This window comes from Pseudophryne corroboree, chromosome 6 (assembly GCF_028390025.1).
Source record: "Pseudophryne corroboree isolate aPseCor3 chromosome 6, aPseCor3.hap2, whole genome shotgun sequence".
Taxonomy (NCBI): Eukaryota; Metazoa; Chordata; class Amphibia; order Anura; family Myobatrachidae; genus Pseudophryne; species Pseudophryne corroboree.
In genome coordinates, this window is record NC_086449.1 from 402,713,027 (window position 1) to 402,736,999 (window position 23,973).

Genomic DNA, 23,973 nt, shown 5'->3' on the forward strand with positions numbered 1-23,973 from the left:
AAGTACTTGAGAACTATAAAAGAGGAATAGAGTCTGTACTAGGTATGCCCTGTTCAACTGTCCCTTTTACAATCTCAGAGGAGGGCAAAGAGGTTTGAAAGTGTAACGATAAACCATCTAGGTCAATATCATGGTCACAAAATACTTTTGTAGATAAACTGGTTGGTGGTGCTCCCTAGAGTCAGAAAAGAGTTATCACAAAGAAAGGGAAAAAGATGATACTTTGTTAGGGGCACACAATGTTGCACAAAAAATAGTTCTGTGATGACCTTAAAACTTTTAATCGGACTTTATTAATAAATTGTCATTGGGGGGATAAAATGCACTCTCTAAGGGAAGGCGATCACGAGACCGCCTGTCGGGATCCCGGCGGTCAAAATGCAGACACCGGAATCCCGACAGACAGTGAAATGCCGCTGCCGGAATCCCGGTGCCACAGGCTTTTCTCCCTCTATGGGTATCCGCAGCGTGGCGAGCGCAGCAAGCCTGCAAGGGGCTTTCTAGCGCTCGCCCCGCTGCTGGCATACTGGTGGCTGGGATCCCGCTGTCGGCATCATGACCATATGTATACCCTTTATCAGTGCCAACACTCTGCCTTATTCATGTGACTATCAATCCTGGTTCGTACCAATACAGGCGTTGTAACGGAACTATGACTAAACAGGCTTCTCTCTCTTTGTGATAATTATTTAAAAGTGCCAACGTACTAGAGGAGGCTCAATACCCCATGGTTTTATTAGTACCATAAAAATATGTAATTGCTCGGGTGTGGTTCATTAGGTCGACATGAGTTAAGTTGACATACATTGGGTCGACGGCGTTTGGTCGACATGGAAAAAGATCGACATGAGTTTTTTTTAACTTTTTGGTGTTGTTTTCTTTGAAAAGTGACGGGGAACCCCAATTAGTGCACTGTGACCCCTCGCATGGCAAGCGAAGGTTACCGTTCCCAATTGTAGTCCACGTGGATCGTTAAGTATGAAAAAGGACAAAAAATGAAGAAAAAAAAAATTGTGACCCAATGTATGTCGACCTATCGACCACCATCCCATTGCTCTACCCTCTCTCTAAAACCAGTAAATAATTTAAATATAATAATGTGCAGAAAGAAAAGAATTTGTGAATGCATTTTGTCTCCCACGGTCAAATATGCAGTCACTAAATTTGTACTTACTGTGCATGTGTGGAAAGTTATTATCCACATACACTAGGACAGTATAAATACTTCTATTCTATATTATACGGACTCTAAAATAGTTGGTCAGTAAACCACAATTTTACTTCCAACGGTTTCATTGTTGCACCAAAACATGATTGACCTCCACATCTCATTAGCATTACAATAGGATAGCTATTTTATCTGTTTTGATAATATGGTAATAATCCTTTGTTTAACCATAATTTATTCCAGTACACACACTTTACTGATCAGTGAAATGATATTCTTGCACATTCCCATAGGCCTGAAAGTGCTAGATACTATTTCTCAGAATATGGTTAGTTACAGCGCAGGCTGCTGAAGAAGTGAGGCTGCGGTTGTGCCTACCAGGCAGCCAGTAAGAACTGTGAGGAGAGGTATGGGGCGGGGCCTCACTGCTAGACATGTGTCTTGTAGCATTAAATAGATCTCGTCAATGGATGGCAAAGTTTTGCTACTTTTTGCATGGTATTGTTCATCCATTGTGAACAGCAATATTATACTCCAGTTACAGTAAATCAAAATCCATATACATAATATAGTTCGATCAATTTTTATAAATATACTAAAATCACTGAATATTACTCCCCATATATCATTTCAATGTTGACAAATGTCTTCCAAACCACTCACCTAGTTTAACCAGAAACTCTCGCTCCAGATCCTGAACTTGCCGGACAGCTTCATTTAACGAATTACAGAGTTTCATCTTTGGTCTCAGCAGCTCCAGAGTGTCACTTATCATATAGTCAATGTCTATGGGAAATGGATAGTCTTTTGTCCATACATCTAGATTTTTTTTCCACCATACATAGCGCTAAAAATAAAAATAAAGTTTGTAGTGTAAAATATAGACTATATGAATTGTCAAATAAGTGCCACTTGGTCTAAAAAGGAAATGTTCTTAATATGCAGGCAACCATTTTGAGAGTGGAATGAACTAGCAAAGCAGTAGACACCAAATTAATTTGTACCCCAATACATAGGAGGATATTCAATTAACCCTGGAAATTTTTTAAGAACGAAAAATGGGGGTTTGTCACAATTTTAATTATTTTTCACTATTTTTTTCTTCCTATTCAATCACTTGCCGTTTTTTGCGCTCCAGAATGTTTCCACTTTCAAGCGAAAACACACAGGGGGCAACACAACATGTGTCCTCAGCTGGGCGCCTATACGACATGACGTACAATGGAGCAATTCAACTGTCTCTCCATTCAGGCGCCCATTCGTATTCAACGCACTGAAAGCACCAAGCGTCTAAAGCAGTAGTTAGGGCACCCAAACTCCCGTTTGGCCGCTCAAACCATCGACTTTGCACACATTTCTTCTCGCACCTCTGGAGAAGGGGTGGGGAAACGGGTGTGAAAACTGTCCTTAGATGGATTCAGAGAAACAGATTTAACAGTGAATGCCACACTTCAGGATGTTTCAAAGTTGACCCTACGGTAGGTATTCTCAGACAAAGCTGTGAGTAAAACTGTATAACCAAAACAGCCATCCTTACTATAAAACAGATTCAATTTGTAGAAAATTACAACTGTTTGAATAAACATTGTGCCACCTAAACCAAGAGGTGCTTACTGATCTGGTAAAATGAGCCACAAAGAGATCAGTAACAGGGACCTGTTCCTGAAACAGCCAATTGACCAATCGTAGCAGTGAACCTTCTAGCTGACTGTTTAACCACTCAAATTACTTGAGAGGCTGCATATCCAGAACAGCAGCTACCTCTCTGACAACTTCATCCTTGATCCTCTTCAAGCTGGCTTTTGTCACCTACACTCCACTGAAACTGCCCTTGTCAAAGTCACCAATGACCTGCTTTTGGCCAAATCAAAGGGTCACTTCTCTCATCATCATCCTCTGATCCTCTCTGCTGCCTTTGACACCGTGGATCATCTCTCTTTCTCCACACCCTCCAGACCATTGTCCTTGCCTATTTCACCTTATACCTCACTAACCACTCCTTCTTGGTGGCTGCCTCTGACTCCACCTTACCCCCTTCCATCCTCCGTGTCGGCGTCCCATGGGGCTCTGTGCTGGGCCCCCTTCTCTTCTCCCTGTACACCTGTTCCCTGGGTGCGCTCATAAGCTCCTTCGCCTTTCAATACCACCTCTATGCCGATCATACACAACTATACCTCTCCTCTCCTGACCTCTACCTCTACCGGGTATCCAGCTGCCTCTCCGCCATCTCCTCCTGGATGTCTGAGCGCTCCCTGAAGCTCAACATGGACAAAACCAAACTACTCACTCACCTTTCCCCCCATTCAGGGTCTCCACGCTCCCTAATATCTCAGTCACTGCTGACAACAGCATCATCCTCCCTGTTCCCAAGCTTGGGCATCATTCCTGACTCCTACCTCTCCTTAACCCCCCACATTCAGTCTCTGGCTCAACCATGTCAGTTCCAGCTATGCAACCTCGCTCGGATCAGGCCGTTCCTCTCCTAGAGTGCGACTAAACTTATTATCCACTCACTGGTCATATCACGGATCGACTACTGCAACATTCTCCTCACTGGCCTCCCATGCTCCCATCTAGTTTCATTCCGATCTGATCTCAACTCCGCAGCTCCACTTCTCTTTCTCTCCCGCCGCTCCACATCTGCCACTCCTTAGACAAAACCTGCACTGGCTCCCATTCCCCTAAATAATCCTCTTCAAACTCCTCACCCTCACGTACAAGGCCCTATCTAACTAACTCCACTGCTCCTTACATCTCCAACCTCATCCTCCCTATATAGTCCCTCCCGCCCCCACTCCGGTCGGCCTCTACCCTTGTCACTGCATCCCATGTGCGAATCCAAGATTTTACTCATGCAGTCTCCCTTCATTGGAACAAGCTCCCTTGCTCTATTAGACACTCCAGTACACAATCCATGCAGTGCCGGACAGTGAAAACCTGTACAGCCGCAAGAGTGCACACTCTCCCTCTTCACCAAAACAAATAATACATGCCACCAATGCAGGAACCTGCTTCGCCACACTAAATGAATTGAAGCAGGTCATGACAAATAACGGGAGAAAGGGCATTAATCATACATCTCTCCCAAATATTGTCTGCTGGGAAAAACAGCCCCAGCCCCTACACATCAGAATCCCTTGAAACATCTTTCTCTTCCACCAGAGAGATGATCATAATTGTACTCGAACAGTTAGCGCGCCCATGGACAGGTTTAGCGCTTGCAAGGAGCATTTATCTAATGTGGCCTGAAACATCCTGTAAAGAAGCATTATCTCCATATTAATCTCCAAGCAGAGGACCCAGTGAGGGTTCCTGAACAACTGCATGTGAGGTCCGAGTCCAGTTGAGGATCAGGGAGAGAAAAGGAACTTCTGGAGGGCCTACCATGGGCCCTAGCAGAGAGGAAAAAAAGCATTTTCGCAGATATATGTAACCAAGATATCTGAATTCTAAGATATTGTATGGGATTTAAATCTGGTTACTGCTATTATTCAGGGTGCTGTGGGAAACAAAATGTGTTTTTTTTCATTCAAAATCGTGTTTGACACTCACTGTTACAAGCCACACAGCAGCAACCTTGTTCTGGAGAGCCGTGACACAATTTGGCACAGTATTTGTAACAAAAGCAGGGGAGCACAAAAGTGTGCCCCGCAGCCTTGGTTCTGGAGGTAGTTTTCCTTTCAGTCATGAAAAACACAAGCTAATAAGTTAGAGAACACATACAAGATACAGAGAGTGGACTAACAGACAAACACACAATCACTTTTCCTGCTTGCGTGTTTTCGTTTTAAAACAACCACAAAATTCTAAAGATAACTCAAGGGACAGGCAGAAGTAGACAAACTGTATCTAGCAGACTCAATGGAGAAAATATAGAAAAACAGCCTATGCTTTCCCTGAAAACACTGCAGAAAAAGTTACTAAGTGGCACATGCCAGACACAGTGCTGTCCATTGGACAGCTGGTACCATCACGTCCAGCCATAGTGGGGGACAGGCTGCAATCTAAGGGATGGGACAACTGAAGAAAATATTGACGTTCTGTGTCCAGTGTTCTCGATGTTGTTACAGATGGTAAGAAGAAAAAAACCACATTGGTAACATTGATGTTGTTTAGTTATATACCATCTTTTTCAAATAAAAAGCATAATGAGCTGTAGAGTTGGAGGAGTGAAGTTTGCATACAGGTTTCGTTTGCTGTGTCTGCTCGTCACAGAGCCATCTACACCCTAGGGTTGGCAGTGTCCTCCAGAAGATGAATGAGGAAGGAAACTTTTTTTAAGTGACTCATGAAAACAAGTCACTTATGAATATAAGTGCCTGCTTACATAGATCCCTTATACCCCTTTCACATCATGCCGCTGACCCAGAATACTGCCCGGGCAACACAGGTTCTTGGCTTGGTGTGAAAGGGACTACCCAGGTTCAGTGTCCTGGGAATTCAACCCAGGTCACGATTACGGTTGAACCTAAAACCGACCCAAGTAGTCAGTGTGAAAACGCAACTAGGGTCTTCCAACTAGGGTCACACTAAAGGTATGCAGAGAGCAGGATCCCTGTCGCTTAGAGATGATGTTATATCCAATCGTTGGTGCAACCTGATAATAACCCGAGTCCAGCTTGCAGTGTGAACACAGCTTCAAGCTGCTGGATCTGACTTGAAATCATGTTCAATAACCCAGGTTGGATTTGGGTTTTTGCTGTGAAAGGAGAATAAGATTGTACATGATCTGATAGTCTACATGAACTCGCAGCGGTGGAAAGATGGGAAAAGGTTTGAAACACATCTGATATTTGAGCACCTTCTGTCAGCAAAGCTTGACCTTGCCACAGGAAGCAAAATCCTAAAGAAATGCTAAAATTATGTTCAATCCAAGGTGCTGTATTTGTTGTCAGTAAATGCACGTAAAACATACAATAAAGTATGGCACCCACACACTTAACTTTAGTGGAAGTTAGAAAATTATGCACATGCTCTGTTGTTACTAGTCATATATACCCTATATATCATACCTGAAAGTAAACAAGGAAACAATCGAGTTTGCGCTTGCTGGATCCTCGATCAAAATATTGTCCACAAGTATCAAGAATTGTGCACACTAATCTGATCCGAAATAAGTGCTCAGGAGGATCAAGAGGACTGGAACTGCCATCTGAGTTTACACCAAAGGATGTAAAGGAATACAGTGTGCGAAATATAACAGCAGACTCAACCATTCTATAGTTGTAAAGCTCTCCGAGAAATTTAGTGCTGCTTATCCGACGCTGGTTAAATTTTGGCTGATTAACCTAAATATGGAAAAAAGATACCAACACAAATCACAAAACTATATTCACATTATTGTCCATTCAAGATTAGTGTTTATATATAATTTTATCTTGTAAGAATGATTTCAGGAGAACACTCTACACTTACTGCTCCCGAGGTAAACCTGGTGCATATGTTAAAGTTGTACAGCTGGACACATCGTAAAATTCCTCCATCTAAACATATGCAAATAAATGCATTTCTGACCTTCTAACATTAAAGGTGCTAATACACCCAACTCTACATGAGCCCCTTTACATTATTATAAGCAAGAAATGACGCTCTGCGCTACCAAGTTACGCCATGGCATGACTAGAAGAGCTGTTTACTGTACCAGGAGGCTAGACGTATGTATACACATCTGTAAGTTCATTCATTTGGCTTTCAGTCTTTGCTGTCTGATCTGTCATTTGGGTTTTCCTAATGCAGCCTTATTAGACCCAAATACAAAAAAGAGATCACCTACACTTGCCATAATCAATAATTCTGCTGCACTCATTATGTATTTTGGTTTTCCACTTACCTCCATCCCTAGTCGTATGTCCTCTAACACACCATCAACCACATGAATCCCAACATCCTCTTGATAAAGCACCAAGCCTGCCAGAAGGTTAGCCACACAGTGGATGCTGTTGTATTTTACATTCCAAATGTTGATCATGCAGCAGATGACATAATCTTTCACCTCAGGGTCCTGCCAAGGTAACTTCCTCATCTGCCGCAAAACCTAAAATGAACAATTGATAATAGGAGAGATTTGATTTAAAATATTCATCAAGCACTAACAAAGCAGGTAATGCAAATGAGAGTGCCTTTAAAGACGCACAATTTTAAATAGTGAGTAAAGACTATTGAACATCAAAATCAAAAGGCTTTGAAGTACCAAGTTGAATAATATACATGAAATAAAGCAAGGGTTTATATCTCATTAAGGGGTATATTCATGAAGTAGTGAAAAGTGTGGAGAAGTGAGCCAGCTGCTACGTATATATTTTTATAGAATGCATTTTATAAATGTTGCCTCAACACTGATTGGTTGCCATGGAGAACTTCTCCACTGGCTAACTTCTCCACACTTTTTGCTTCATGAATAGACCCCTAAGTATGCCTATCATGCTCACCTACATGATCATGCTCATCAGGCTGCAACAAAAGGAGCAAGAACGTCACTATTTAAGTCACTGCCTGGACTACTAATCGCTACTCGATACCGCAGGATGGAGAATTGTTAAAATAAAAAAAATGCCTTGTCCAGTCAAATGGAATGCATCAGTTTGGATAAACCAGTTTTCTCCTCAGGATATTTTTCACAGAAGCACCGGACAGCATTTTTCCCACACCACCCAGCTAATATCTGGGACCCAGGGATGGCCTGACTTACACAGGACTCAGATGCTGTGAGCAACATAAATTCTCTCTGAACTCATTGGAAGACAGATTACAGCTGAGGCCCCCTCTCGGCATGTCCACACTGCCTTGACCATGGTCCACTCTGCATTGGACACAAGTACTGAAACCATAGCCTCCCTTCTCTCCTACCCTAAAGCCCAGCAAACAGTAATGGGGGGGGGGGGATACAATATGCTACTGCCACTTACCTTGCGCTCCTGTGTCATTCCATCACTGAAAAGGTTGTTATGAAAAAAGAACTTACAGTTTTACCAGTTAGGGGGGAAAGGGATGTTGTTTTAGGACTTCTGCTACATTGGCCTTTGTACATCGAGTCACTGTCTGCACTTTAACTTCAGAAGGCGTACTAAAAATGGCAATTGATAAACAAAACAACATAACAGATCCTGTGTAGTTAACTTCCATCTATATACCATAGTCACACATGACTGACCTTCTCAGTAGTAACTTTAGAAAGATCTTTATAGAGTAGCTTTCTAATGTACTCTTGCAGAGGGGGGCGCTTCTTTCTCACAGTCTTTTCAGCTGGGGGAGGGTTACAGTAGTAGTAAGCATTCTCAACCATCGTTACGTATCGTGCATCCAAGTGCATGGCTTGTTTTTTGCGCATCATTTGTTCCTGAAGAGAGTTTTCAGAAATATTACCAATTGTAAATTATCAAGAATTGGAGACAATTACACCAAATTTAGCTATGCAGAAGCTTACATTAATATTTTTAAACAAGTAAAACATTGGTTGACACTGCAGCACTGAATCTTGCATAATAGGTGGGCATTCACCAGACCTGTATTTTTGAAATTACAAAAAGAACCAAATAGAAGACATTTTCATTGACTATTAAATCTGTCCTTTCACAGACATTTGTCAGTATGTAAGTTGACAGTTCAGTGAGTTATACAACAACATCTACACAAGCAGCATAGCAAAGACCTTTAAGGTGTGCTGACAGAGAGGAGCCTGTGGAAAGGTCTGATGAGATAGAAATTTCCCATTGAGACATACGATGCAAATTTTGCTTTATAAAGCTGAATAATATATATATATATATATATATATATATATATATATATATATATATAGAGAACAGAACAGAAAAGCCGCACACATTTCCATAGTTCAGTCCGGGTGCTGTAATTCCATATAGAAAGTATAGTGAGACGTTCCTATAACATGAGAATCCCTCCTCAGCCACAAGAAAGAAACCAGCACACCAGCAATAATCAATTCAAAGAGAGCTCTATTTCAGCATGGCAACAGTCAGAGTTGAAACCATATTATTTTCCAGTTAGGATAAACATGATACATCACATGTCCCTCTGGTGAAAAGGAGAATCCTGATCCCCTCTGCCCAACAGCTGTTTCGATGTCACCACCTTCCTCAAGGGCATCCATACTAACACTGAGCCAAACGCTGCCATTTATCCACAGCCTGACGCCTGTCAACAACCTCATAATCCCACTCACCTGTCCACACGAACCACCATCACCTGGGACCAGTCACGTCCACACCGCTCAAGGCCGGAAGTCCCCGTCTTGGAACGCATTCAGCCCGCGGTGGAACGCACTTCCTGTCCCGGCTTCCGTCACGGGAGCACCATACATCCGCATGATGCGGCCGGGCGCTCGCGTGAGCCAATCCAGTGCGTGTGTAAAAATTCACCTAGGCAACCCGGGTAAACAAAGCCTTCTCATAATATGAGCTCATCTAGAACCATACTTTGGTTATCGCAATGATGAGATCCCAGCATACCCGTAAACCTTAGTGTGACAGGGACTGAGGCTTGCCTGACAGGCGCCATACTGCGGAGTCTGTGTCGAATCAATACAGAACCCAAGATCAACAACAAAATCAAAAAACATACATAACATTATATACATACAGATCAAAACATAATAATAAATAATAACCATAAGGCAGCCCTCAGAGTCCAATCATCTGAAATAACTATATCAATCATATGGCAAGCAAAAACCACGGCAAAAATAGGATCTTATGGAAAACAATCAAAAGTTCTCCATTCGTTTATAGGAAACAAGTGAAAGTTAATTCCTCGTTTAACCCGTGTGGTGAGACAGTATTGAAGTTATAGATCAATTCACACTCTCTCTGTAACAGCCTCTTATGCCGATCACCATGGTTTGATCTGATCCAATGGCATAAACTTAAAGTCACGTAGTGTGTGACCATGAGTCACAAAATGTCTCGCTACTGGAGGTGTAGATTGTTCAACCTTGGACATAGCTTTTTTAATTGAAGAGCGATGCATGGCTATACGTTCTTTCAATCTCCGGATCGTTTTCCCTATATAAATCAGCTTGCATGGGCACAGAACCAAGTACACCACATATTTGCTTTCGCAGGTCATATGATGCCTGAGGAAAAATTTCTTTCCAGATTGCGGATGGATAAAGTTATCACCAGTAATCATATGCTGGCAATTGACACAGCCACTACACCCATAGGCTCCATTTTTCAAGGATAGCCAGTTTGCTCTAGGGATTCCTGGGCTAATGTCAGAGGATGTAATAATTTCCTTCAGGTTATGGCTTCTTTTATATGCAAATAGCGGCTTATTACTGCAAAAGGGACCCATTGTCTGGTCTGACTGTAATATATGCCAATGCTGATAAATTCTATATCAGTAAGGGCATAATCAGAGAGGTTATAAACCTTTATTTCCTCCTGTTTTTCCAGGGGTTTTCCTTTTGAGCTGTTAGCTTTCCGTTTTCCCCTCCTACAGCGCCCTGATCTTTTTTGTTTCGAGTACGCGCAAGGCCCGCCTCCCGTAAAAAAGGGCCACTCTGGGAGGTAGACTGATCTGAGTCAGAAGTATGAGACTCAATATCAGTGTATGACCTCTCAAAGCGTTTTCTGCCTAGTTGTTTGGGACGCCATTGTCGAGTCCCACCTTGAAAAAATACCCAAGGGTATACTCTTAGTTCTTTATAGTCATCTCTCACCTTTTTATATTTATTCTTTTTAAAGGTAAGTAACTCGGTTTTAAAGGTCATGATGTTATTTTCTAACCTGGATAACCATTCAGTTGAAGTATCAGACTTTAATAAATCTAGTCCCGAAGCCTCACATGCACTAATCTCCTTCTCAAGAATGTTTTTCCCTAATACATTTTCCATTTCATCACAGTATTTAAGAAGCTCAATTTATCGGCATTGGCATATATTACAGTCAGACCAGACAATGGGTCCCTTTTGCAGTAATAAGCCGCTATTTGCATATAAAAGAAGCCATAACCTGAAGGAAATTATTACATCCTCTGACATTAGCCCAGGAATCCCTAGAGCAAACTGGCTATCCTTGAAAAATGGAGCCTATGGGTGTAGTGGCTGTGTCAATTGCCAGCATATGATTACTGGTGATAACTTTATCCATCCGCAATCTGGAAAGAAATTTTTCCTCAGGCATCATATGACCTGCGAAAGCAAATATGTGGTGTACTTGGTTCTGTGCCCATGCAAGCTGATTTATATAGGGAAAACGATCCGGAGATTGAAAGAACGTATAGCCATGCATCGCTCTTCAATTAAAAAAGCTATGTCCAAGGTTGAACAATCTACACCTCCAGTAGCGAGACATTTTGTGACTCATGGTCACACACTACGTGACTTTAAATTTATGCCATTGGATCAGATCAAACCATGGAAGAGAGGGGGTGATCGGCATAAGAGGCTGTTACAGAGAGAGTGTGAATTGATCTATAACTTCAATACTGTCTCACCACACGGGTTAAACGAGGAATTAACTTTCACTTGTTTCCTATAAACGAATGGAGAACTTTTGATTGTTTTCCATAAGATCCTATTTTTGCCGTGGTTTTTGCTTGCCATATGATTGATATAGTTATTTCAGATGATTGGACTCTGAGGGCTGCCTTATGGTTATTATTTATTATTATGTTTTGATCTGTATGTATATAATGTTATGTATGTTTTTTGATTTTGTTGTTGATCTTGGGTTCTGTATTGATTCGACACAGACTCCGCAGTATGGCGCCTGTCAGGCAAGCCTCAGTCCCTGTCACACTAAGGTTTACGGGTATGCTGGGATCTCATCATTGCGATAACCAAAGTATGGTTCTAGATGAGCTCATATTATGAGAAGGCTTTGTTTACCCGGGTTGCCTAGGTGAATTTTTACACACGCACTGGATTGGCTCACGCGAGCGCCCGGCCGCGTCATGCGGATGTATGGTGCTCCCGTGACGGAAGCCGGGACAGGAAGTGCGTTCCACCGCGGGCTGAATGCGTTCCAAGACGGGGACTTCCGGCCTTGAGCGGTGTGGACGTGACTGGTCCCAGGTGATGGTGGTTCGTGTGGACAGGTGAGTGGGATTATGAGGTTGTTGACAGGCGTCAGGCTGTGGATAAATGGCAGCGTTTGGCTCAGTGTTAGTATGGATGCCCTTGAGGAAGGTGGTGACATCGAAACAGCTGTTGGGCAGAGGGGATCAGGATTCTCCTTTTCACCAGAGGGACATGTGATGTATCATGTTTATCCTAACTGGAAAATAATGTGGTTTCAACTCTGACTGTTGCCATGCTGAAATAGAGCTCTCTTTGAATTGATTATTGCTGGTGTGCTGGTTTCTTTCTTGTGGCTGAGGAGGGATTCTCATGTTATAGGAACGTCTCACTATATATATATATATATATATATATATTATTTATTTATTATTATTATTATTATTATTAATAATGATAAATTAGCCTCTTAGACCCCACTATACCCTTTAAGAACAAACACATGTAATAATAGGTAAGGGTGTGTCTGTGCTTCTAATGAGAGAAATGGAGGCAAAAGGAGTGTTTGGAACACTGAGAATATCTCAGTAACACTGATTTTAGCCGACACACTGATATACAGTCTCTTGCACAAGTATTATCGGACCACAGTAGAGGGTCAGATATGCTATAAAGCATTGCCAAGTGTGACAGGGGTTTAGTATGAAACACCTACAATCCAAATCCTGACAGTCAAAATCCTGACAAAGGTCAAAATCCCAGCATGGTAAAAATCCTGACATTTAAAATGTTGACAGCTCAAAAAGTCAACACGACTTTTCCGTTTTTGTGTATGTCCACATAGGTCAACATGGACATCATATAAGTGTACTGCGTCCCCTCCCCTCGCATGGCAATCGCTTGGGCCTGGTGCCTCGCTGCACTCGGCACACTACATTGCCCTTCCAGGTCCACTGGGATGGTAAAGTATGAACAAGTCGGTTTCAATGATGTCGGTATTTTGACCTTGTCGGCATTTTAAATGTCAGTAGTTTGACCATGTCCAGTCGGTCAATAGTTGTTGAAATTTTGACAGTCGGGATTTTGATTGTAGGTAAATTGACCGCATCCCGTGTGACAGAGACTCCCATTATGTAATTTATTTGTAGGTAGAAACCAAATATCATGCTAGAGTTCCTAATTAAAATTATGTAACCTAGGCATGCAATAGGCCCTTTGAAGTAAATAAAATTGGGCAAGGTGTTTGTTCAGGCCAAGCTAGAACTGCTGTTAATCTTGTATTAGTATAAAAAACAAACAAACCAGTAGGTGGATGGTCTTAGGGGTAAAAATGAGAAAGGAGTAATAAAAAATCAAAAAGGTGTATTGGTAAACTATTCTTTAAGACCATAGTAACCAATTTTTAACAACAGAGGAAATGAGAGCAAAGCCATTTGTTGCCGATGTTGAATTTTTCAGTTCAAATAATTTTGAGGGCATAGTAATTGCTATATATTGTAACCAAGCTACTGGAAAAGTGCTCTGTAACCCAACAAAACACCACATTTAGAATTCATAGACATACTATTAGATATTGATAAAGAAAATGTGTGTGTATTAACGAAGGCAGAATAATAGGAATATCAATGATGAATGTTGTGCCTGCAGCGGATGCACAAATTCTACAATTTTTAAACGTTGCATATAAACGGATAAAACAGAGATAATTGAAGAGTCCTAAAATGGTAACCTTCTCTTTGTAGACTTTTCACCTAATGACTACTAACTTCTTTCCTCATTTAGCAATTGCACTGAATGATGTATTCAGCAGGCTGTGGGGACACTGAAATATGGGACTGGTAAGGAGTAGCAGTAACCCAGTGAAACGGTTAGAACAATAAAAACAAACCAGTAGGGTAAAGACGGTCAAGAACCAAAACCCTGCATGGCTGAGCGCAAGGGAGGGGATGCAGTGTCCCTTAGCCTGCTTAAGAAAAAAAATTCAGCGGCAAGTGACCAAAAATCCGCTTCTCTCTGGCAGCGAGGCTGAGCGACATTGCACCATGGAATGTCCAACAGCTGACCCCAGTGGAGAAAGGTTCCGGTATGCATGGTCGACCATGTTATGGTCGACAGTCATTAGGTCGACCACTATTGGTCGACATTGACATGGTCGACATGGACACATGGTCGACACATGAAAATGGTCGACGCACGAAATGTCGACACATGAAAAGGTCGACGTGAGTTTAACTTTTTTTTGTGTCGTTTTTTGCGTAAAGTGACTGGGAACCCCAATTAGTGCACCGTGTTCGCTCGCCATGCTTCGGGCATGGTGCCTTCGCTCCGCTTCGCTCGGCATAGATTACCGTTCCAATCGTAGTCCACGTGGATCGTAAAGTATGGAAAAGTTCCCCAAAAGAAAAAAAAAGAAAAAAAAAACTCATGTCGACCTTTTCATGTGTCGACCTTTCATGTGTCGACGTCGACCATGTCAATGTCGACCAATAGTGGTCGACATAATGACTGTCGACCATCTGAACGGATACCGTGGAGAAAACGCTCAGGCTGCCTGACCGGAAAACGGTTTGCCCAAAAGTAGGCATCGCCAGAGGCAAAACATGAAAATGGTAACAATGAGCAAATGTGTGGACAGAGGGGGTCATTCTAACCCGCTCGCTGCTTTTTATCGCAGCCGAGCGAACGGGTACCCACTGCGCGCATGCCAGACGGCCAAAGGCCGTAGCTGGGCTGCGACGCCTCTGCCTGATTGACAGGCAGAGGCGGTCGCTGGGCAGGAGGGGGCGGAACTGCTGCGTTTGGCTGCCGTTTCGTGGGCACGGTCTGGCCAACGCAGGCGTGGCCGGACCGCGCGGGGAGCGGCTCGCAGCGGCTGCGTGACGTTATACGCAGCCGCTGCGGGCCGGGGAGCGTCGAGTAACTCCCGGCCAGCATGCTAAATCTGCGCTGGTCGGGAGCTACTCCTGAAGTGCAAAAGCATCGCCGCTGTGTGATGCCTTTGCACTTCTGCGGGGGAAGCCGGCACCGACATGCGGGGCGGACTAGCCCTGTGCTGGGCGTCCCCCCGCATGTCAGTGTGAATGATCGTAGCTATGCTAAATTCAGCACAGCTACGATCATCACGATCATCTCGGAATGAGGGCCAGAGGAAGATGACAGACTTGTCCACGTAAGCCCTGTGTCATGCGCCCAGGAGGTTGCCTACGCCCTAGTGGAATGCGCAGACACTAGGTCTGGTGCCAGTAACCAGAATAGGCTTGAGTGGTGACCGAGCGGATCCAATGTGCAATGGTCTGCTTTTCTGGCCGGCAAATCTCGTTTATGTGCGTAGTAAGGAACAAGTAGAGGATCTGTGCAGTGGACAAAAGAAGTCTTGACCAAGCAAATAGTCAGAGCTCTGACTATGTTTAGATGAACCAGATTATACCGGTTCTGGGAAGTCATCAAAGAAGGGAAAACCTTCAAGACAACTTCCTGGTTTAAAGTGGAAACAATGCCATCGTCTGAGAGGAGATAATAGACTGGTCCAATGCCACCCTCTACTCCGCAGCCTGGAGAAGAGCAGTGGCTTCTCCGCACCTTGGGAAGGACAGTGGTGAGAAAACGCTGATGTGGCAGACCCCTGATGTTGATAATGTAACCTCTGAAAATATTGTCCAGTATCCAGGCGTCACAAAACAACTTCAACCAACTTGCATTGGAGAAACTGTCCCTCAACTTGTGAAAGGACTGAGTAGAGACAGACCCCGTCAGTCACTAGGCTTCACTGGAGCCTTGCCCCCTGAGTGTTGTCTGGCACCAGAAAATTTGCTCTTAGAAGCCAAACCCCTCCCAAAAGGAGGAGCAAGAAGCCCGGAAACTCGTTCACCTCTGTCAAGTGGCAGCTAACAGAACAAAAGTGCTTTTTCTACTGGCAGCCTGGGCAATAACGGTATCCAGTTCTGAAAATAAATAAATAAATAAATAAAACAAATAAATAAAGAATACAGGAAGTAGAAAGGGAGCGTCTATGGAGAGACTCTGGTACTCTGTGAACCAATGGCGCCTGGGCCAGGCTGGAGTCATCAACAGGATGGTGGCCTCCTTGCTTGAATTTACAAAGAACCCTAGGAAGGAGGGAGACTGAAGGGAAGAGGTACACCAGCTGGAAGTTCCAATTCACTGCTAGGGCATCCACGAAGGCTGCTTCAGGGGCCCTTGTCCTGGACCCGTACACAGGAACCCTGTGGTTGTGTCGTGAGGCCATGAAGTCCACGTCTGGTAGGCCCATTTGTCCACCAGGAGCTGGAAGACTTCTGGGTGTAGAGCCCACTCCCCAGCGTGAATGTCGTGATGGCTAGTCCATTTCCCAGTTGAGGACCCCTGGGATGAACACCGTCAAGATGGTCGGGAGATGATGTTCGCCCATCTGGGAATGTGCACCACTTCCTGCATCACCAACTGACTGAGTGCCTTCCTGATGATTGAGGTAGGCCACCACAGTGACGTTGTTGGACTGGACTTAACAGGCCTGCCCGAGAGAATGTCCCATGCCAGAGTGAGTGCTTTGTGGACAGCTTGAAGCTCCAGGACGTTGATTGGTAAGCAACTCTCGGTGGGAGTCCAACGGCCCTAAAAGGAGGGGTGGTTGGTCACTGGGCCCACTCCCCACGGAGACTGGCATCTGTGGTAAGGAGTACACAATCTGTAACCCAGAAGGGGTGACTCTTGTACAAGTGGGAAGTCTGTAGCCACCATGATAGGGACAGCAAACTGTTGGAGAGAGGACCATCTTCTGGGACATGATCACATGATGTTGCCCATTCAACCTGGACAGGATTAGGTGTTTAAGGTGCCTGGAGTGGAACTGGGTATACTTCACCATGTCAAAGGTGGAGACCGTGGACCCCAAAGACCTGCATTGCTGAGTGGATTGATGCTCAGCAACTGTGAAGTAACTTGGGCACTCTTTATTGCAGTATGGAAATATTGTCTGCTGGCAGGAAAATTATCTGTATCCGAGAATCTGGGAGAATTTCCAGATATAAAATGCTTTTGCAAAGGAGTCCGGGAGGACTTTTTCCAGTTGATTAGCCAGCCGAGTGTTTGCAGGAAGGCAATGGTCAGCTGACCATGGCGGCAAAAGGACCTCCGGAAAGAGTGTGCCACAATAAGCAGGCTGTCTAGAAATGGGAGTTCTCTGACCCTCTGATGACTTAGCTGGGCCGCCATAACAGCCATGATTTTGGTAAAGACTCGAGGAGCTGTAGAAAGACTAAAAAGCAGGGCCCAAAATTGGAAATGTTGCTGGAGAACAGCACACTGGAGAAATAATTGATGAGTGGGTGCTATAGGCACATTCAGGTAAGCGTCCTAAATGTCCAGAGACACCATAAAGTCCCCAGGCTCAACTACCAGGACAATGGAGCGGAGGGTTTCCATACGAAACCTGGCCACTCAAACTTGTTCAGGGACTTGGGGTTGAGGATAGGTTGAATAGACAGACTGGGTTTCTAAACCAAGAAAAAAAGAGTAGAGTAAAAAGGACAGTGTTTACTAACCCTGAGTGCAGCAGAGACTGAATGGCCTTCTGGAGGGCAAAGGATTTGCTCAGATCTTATGAAAAGCCTGTACAAAAGAACTGCTGGGGGGGGAAGGGGTCTCAGGAATGAGAGAGTGTACCTGTGAGAGAGCACTTCGTGCACCCAGGCATCTGAAGTGGTATGGCGCCAGGACTGTGCGACTTGAAGAAGTTGGCCTTACACCCAGGGGTCCTCCCCGTCAGACAGAGGGTTTACATTCAGACTTGGTGGTTAGACGTCTGGTAGCCCAAGCCTGTTTAGCTCGGGGTTTAGAGGACTTTGTGGAAGTTGACTGCTGAGGAATGGACTGTCCTTTAGCTTTGCCTTGTTGGTGAAAGGAAGGAAGGGCTACCACTGAAGTAGCAGACGCCTTGGAAGCTAGGAGATCAGTATCTAAAGCCGCTTCACCTAAGTAGGAGGCTGCTTCCCTAATATGCGAGATGTGGGACAGCTGTTCTCTGGTAACATCAGAAGGAAGGCTCTCCTCCAGAGCCTCTGCCCAGCTCTCAATGGCTTTAGCCACCCAGGCACTGGCCATAGACTTGAGTAATAGCTCTGCAAATCCTTCACTCCCTTGGTCTGCATGATACTGCCCCCTCCTGGCTGTCCTCCTACCTCTCTAACTGTTTCTTCTCGGTCTCCTCTCAGGGCTCCACCCCCCCCCCCCCTCCCCCACATCCACTTACTGTAGGTGTCCCCCAAGGCTCTGTTCTTGGTCCTCTCCTTTTCTCTCTGTATACATTCTCTCTAGGAGAGCTCATTAGCTCTTTTGACTTACAATATCATCTCTATGCTGATGATACTTAAATCTACCTTTCCTCCCCTGACCTCTTTCCTGCTCTCCTCACTCGTGTATCCAACTGTCTCTCTGCTACCTCTTCTTGGATGTCCCAGTGCCTTCTTAAACTTAACATGTCTAAGACTGAGCTGATCATCTTCCCCACCCTCCTGCACAACCTCACCTCCCACAATTTCATTATCTATAGATGGCACTACTATCTCCTCTAGCCCCTAAGTGCGCTTTCTTGGAGCAATCCTGGACTCCTCCCTCTCCTTCAAACCACACATTCAGCACCTCTCACAAACCTGTCATTCTCATCTCAAAAATTTTTCCAGGATCAGACCCTTTCTCACCCAGGATGCCACTAAAACCCTTATCCACTCACTGGTTATCTCCAGACTGGACTACTGTAATCTCCTCCTGACTGGCATCCCTAACACATACATCTCTCCACTTCAATCTATCCTCAATGCTGCTGCTCGGATCATCTTCCTCACCAAACGCACTACATCCACCTCCCCTCTCTTACAAGACCTTCTCTGGCTCCCCTTCGCCTTCAGAATCCATTTCAAGCTTCTCACACTCACTTACAAAGCCCTCACCCACTCCTCTCCTAGTTACATCTCTGACCTTATCTCCCTTTACACTCCAGTCCGTCCTCTTTGATCTGCTAATACACGCCGCCTCTCATGCCTTCTGATTACCTCCTCCCTCCAAGATTTTGCACGTGCTGCTCTCTTTTTCTGGAATTCTCTACCTCAGACTCTCCACAAAACTTCAAACGGGCTCTCAAGACACACCTCTTCACCAAACACAGCCGTCTCTCATCCTAAGCCTTCTGTGGCCCACGGTCACTTTCGACCCCATCTGTGTCATCCCTGTATGTGTGCCCCTCTCCTTTAGAATGTGAACTCTCACGAGCAGAGTCCTCCTCCGTCGCGCTTTTACGTCTCTTACTTGACCTAGCTTCTTTTCAATACTCCCTTTGATGGCACCAATTTTTTTGGCTTTCTGCCACCCTGATACTTATTTCAGTGCTGTTTACTGATGCAGCTATGTTTATATACCCTCTACTTGTCCTATATTGTATTGAACTGTAAGTCACTGTCTTCACGTATTTATTATCTGTAACTGGGCACTGCACGTCCCAAGTGGCACCATATAAATAAAAATAGTAATAATAATAATAATAATAAATAATAATAGAATAGACAGATTTAAGACAAGCTTCAATCTTTCTATCCATAGTCTCCTTCAGGGAAATTGCAGACGGTATAGACAAAGTAGAGCTTTTAACCAGGCGCGTCACGTGGAATCCACTGTAGAGCCTCCCACTTAACACAATCCCCAGATAAGAGAGGGTAAAAAGAAGCCAGTCGTTTTGGTATCTAGAACTTCTTACTAGGGGTACTCCATGCTTCACACATGAGGTCTGTAAGCTGATTTGAGTGAGGAAATTCTGGCTTTACAACCTTCTGACGTTTGAATAGCGGGGCTTTAGGTTTAGGAGCTGGCTCCGCCTCCTTCTATTTGCAAAATGAATTTGACTGTCCTCACTAGCGCAGGTACATCCAATGTAGAATGATGCTCCCCCTCACCTGAGGGGGGGGGGGGAGGGGATCAGGGAGAGAAACGTCTGCCTCATCTGCCTTCCCAGATGACACCTCAGAATATGAAAGCTGCGTAGACTGTGAGGATGGAACAGTACACCTAGTTGTATTAATGGTTAAGGGTCTGCCCCTTTTAGCATCTGTTGAAAGGCGGCAGAAGTCTGGGCCAAATTCTGGTGTGAGTGAGAAAGACTATCCACCCAGGGAGGAGACATAGAGGGGAGTGGTAAAGCAGGTTGTAACTGCTGTTGGAAACCCATAGAGGAAGACAAAGCGGAAGCTGCTAAGCGATCTACTATCTGCACCAAGACCTGTGAAAATGAAGACACCTATAGGGGGTCCTGAACAGGGGCTGGTGGGGCAGACTGGTTTGGTGGAATATAGTAAGATGAACACAGAACATCCTGTATAGTGTCCTGGACGGAAGATAATCCTGCTGAACAGGATTTACACAAGACCAGCATCCTCATTGTTACCCTTGCCTTTGTTAGACATAGCAGCAGTAACAGAATAGCACACTATAACACAATAATGAGTATAGCAATGTGACAGCCTTCACAAATACACGCAAATGTGAAGTACAGTGAACACCTGTATCTTAGTGTTTTAAGAATAAGAGATATAGGTATAAGGTGACAGAAAGAAAGTCAGACAGCAGAGCTAGCACAAGTCACATACAATGCAGAATAAATATATAATAGCAATGGGCACTAAAATCAACTATTCAGACTGCAGTGGCTGGTAGGATTTAGCGCTGTATAACCTGACCCTTGGGAGAGGTATACAGGGAGACTGGACCCAGCGTTTCCAGAGACTCAGCTCAATTTGTTAAAAATAAGATTTTACTCACCGGTAAATCTATTTCTCGTAGTCCGTAGTGGATGCTGGGAACTCCGAAAGGACCATGGGGAATAGCGGCTCCGCAGGAGACTGGGCACAACTAAAAGAAAGCTTTTAGACTACCTGGTGTGCACTGGCTCCTCCCACTATGACCCTCCTCCAAGCCTCAGTTAGGATACTGTGCCCGGAAGAGCTGACACAATAAGGAAGGATTTTGAATCCCGGGTAAGACTCATACCAGCCACACCAATCACACCGTATAACTCGTGATACCATATCCAGTTAATAGTATGAAACATAACTGAGCCTCTCAACAGATGGCTCATAACAATAACCCTTAGGAACAATAACTATGTACAAGTATTGCAGACAATCCGCACTTGGGATGGGCGCCCAGCATCCACTACGGACTACGAGAAATAGATTTACCGGTGAGTAAAATCTTATTTTCTCTAACGTCCTAGTGGATGCTGGGAACTCCGTAAGGACCATGGGGATTATACCAAAGCTCCCAAACAGGCGGGAGAGTGCGGATGACTCTGCAGCACCGAATGAGAAATCTCAAGGTCCTCCTCAGCCAGGGTATCAAATTTGTAGAATTTAGCAAACGTGTTTGCCCCTGACCAAGTTGCAGCTCGGCAAAGTTGTAAAGCCGAGACCCCTCGGGCAGCCGCCCAAGATGAGCCCACTTTCCTCGTGGAATGGGCTTTTACTGATTTAGGATGCGGCAATCCAGCCGCAGAATGCTCCAGCTGAATTGTGCTACAAATTCAGCGAGCAATAGTCTGCTTAGAAGCAGGAGCACCTATTTTGTTGGGTGCCTACAGGATAAAAAGCGAGTCAGTTTTCCTGACTCCAGCCGTCCTGGAAATATAAATTTTTAAGGCCCTGACTACGTCCAGTAACTTGGAATCTTCCAAGTCCCTAGTAGCCGCAGGCACTACAATAGGTTGGTTCAAGTGAAAAGCTAATACCACCTTAGGGAGAAACTGGGGACGAGTCCTCAATTCTGCCCTATACATATGGAAAATCAGATAAGGGCTTTTACATGACAAAGCCGCCCATTCTGACACACGCCTGGCCGAAGCCAAGGCCAATAACATGACCACTTTCCACGTGAGATATTTCAAATCCACAGTTTTAAGTGGCTCAAACCAATGTGATTTTAGGAAACTCAACACCACGTTGAGATCCCAAGGTGCCAGAGGAGGCACAAAAGGGGGCTGAATATGTAGCACTCCCTTTACAAAGGTCTGAACTCCAGGCAGTGAAGCCAATTCTTTCTGGAAGAAAATCGACAGAGCCGAAATCTGGACCTTAATGGAACCCAAGTTTAGGCCCATAGTCACTCCTGATTGTAGGAAGTGCAGAAAACGACCCAGCTGAAATTCCTCTGTTGTGGCCTTCCTGGCCTCACACCACGCAACATATTTTCGCCAAATACGGTGATAATGGTTTGCGGTTACTTCTTTCCTGGCTTTTATCAGCGTAGGAATGACTTCCTCCGGAATGCCCTTTTCCTTTAGGATCCGGAATTCAACCGCCATGCCGTCAAACGCAGCCGCGGTAAGTCTTGGAACAGACAGGGCCCCTGCTGTAGCAGATCCTGTCTGAGCGGTAGAGGCCATGGGTCCTCTGATATCATTTCTTGAAGTTCTGGGTACCAAGCTCTTCTTGGCCCATCCGGAACCACGAGTATCGTTCTTACTCCTCGTTTTCTTATTATTCTCAGTACCTTTGGTATGAGAGGCAGAGGAGGGAATACATAAACCGACTGGTACACCCACGGTGTCACTAGAGCGTCCACAGCTATTGCCTGAGGGTCCCTTGACCTGGCGCAATATCTAGTTTTTTGTTTAGGCGGGACGCCATCATGTCCACCTGTGGCCTTTCCCAACGGTTTACCAACAGTTGGAAGACTTCTGGATGAAGTCCCCACTCTCCCGGGTGTAGGTCGTGTCCTGGAATGAACACTGCTGACAGTGCTAAGACGTGATTTTCCGCCCATCGGAGAATCCTTGTGGCTTCTGCCATCGCCATCCTGCTTCTTGTGCCGCCCTGTCGGTTTACATGGGCGACTGCCGTGATGTTGTCTGATTGGATCAGTACCGGCTGGTTTTGAAGCAGAGGCCTTGCCAGACTTAGGGCATTGTAAATGGCCCTCAGTTCCGGAATATTTATGTGTAGGGACGACTCCTGACTTGACCAAAGTCCTTGGAAATTTCTTCCCTGTGTGACTGCCCCCCAGCCTCGAAGGCTGGCATCCGTGGTTACCAGGACCCAGTCCTGTATGCCGAATCTGCGGCCCTCTTGAAGATGAGCACTCTGCAGCCACCACAGTAGAGATACCCTGGTCCTTGGAGACAGGGTTATCAGCCGATGCATCTGAAGATGCGATCCCGACCACTTGTCCAAGAGGTCCCACTGAAAGGTTCTTGCATGGAACCTGCCGAATGTAATTTTGCTTCGTAAGAAGCTACCATTTTTCCCAGGACTCGTGTGCAGTGATGCACCGATACCCGTTTTGGTTTCAGGAGGTCTCTAACTAGAGATGACAGCTCCTTGGCTTTCTCCTGCGGGAGAAACACTTTTTTCTGTTCTATGTCCAGAACCATCCCCAGGAACAGTAGGCGTGTGGTAGGAACCAGCTGTGACTTTGGAATGTATAGAATCCATCCGTGCTGTTGTAGCACTTCCCGAGATAGTGCTACTCCGACCAACAACTGCTCCCTGGACCTCGCCTTTATAAGGAGATCGTCCAAGTACGGGATAATTAAAACTCCCTTTTTTCGAAGGAGTATCATCATTTCTGCCATTACCTTGGTAAAGACCCTCGGTGCCGTGGACAGTCCAAACGGCAGTGTTTGGAATTGGTAATGGCAATCCTGTACCACAAAACTGAGGTACTCCTGGTGAGGATGGTAAATGGGGACATGTAGGTAAGCATCCTTGATGTCCAGGGATACCATGTAATCCCCCTCCTCCAGGCTTGCAATAACCGCCCTGAGCGATTCCATCTTGAACTTGAATTTTTT

The 23,973-nt window shown here is 44.9% G+C and overlaps 1 protein-coding gene across 4 annotated transcripts in view; it reads right to left on the reverse strand.

Annotated features, from left to right (window-relative positions):
• UPF2 (UPF2 regulator of nonsense mediated mRNA decay) overlaps positions 1 to 23,973 on the reverse strand; it is a 376,291-nt gene that overhangs the window by 66,454 nt on the left and 285,864 nt on the right. For all 4 annotated transcript variants that reach the window (XM_063926873.1, XM_063926875.1, XM_063926874.1 and 1 more), the window contains exons 13-16: positions 8,319 to 8,504; positions 6,999 to 7,202; positions 6,181 to 6,456; positions 1,832 to 2,015 (exon numbers count right to left, since the gene is read on the reverse strand). In XM_063926873.1, the coding sequence (XP_063782943.1) occupies positions 1,832 to 2,015; positions 6,181 to 6,456; positions 6,999 to 7,202; positions 8,319 to 8,504 (850 nt within the window). The remainder of the gene's footprint in view (positions 1 to 1,831; positions 2,016 to 6,180; positions 6,457 to 6,998; positions 7,203 to 8,318; positions 8,505 to 23,973) is intronic.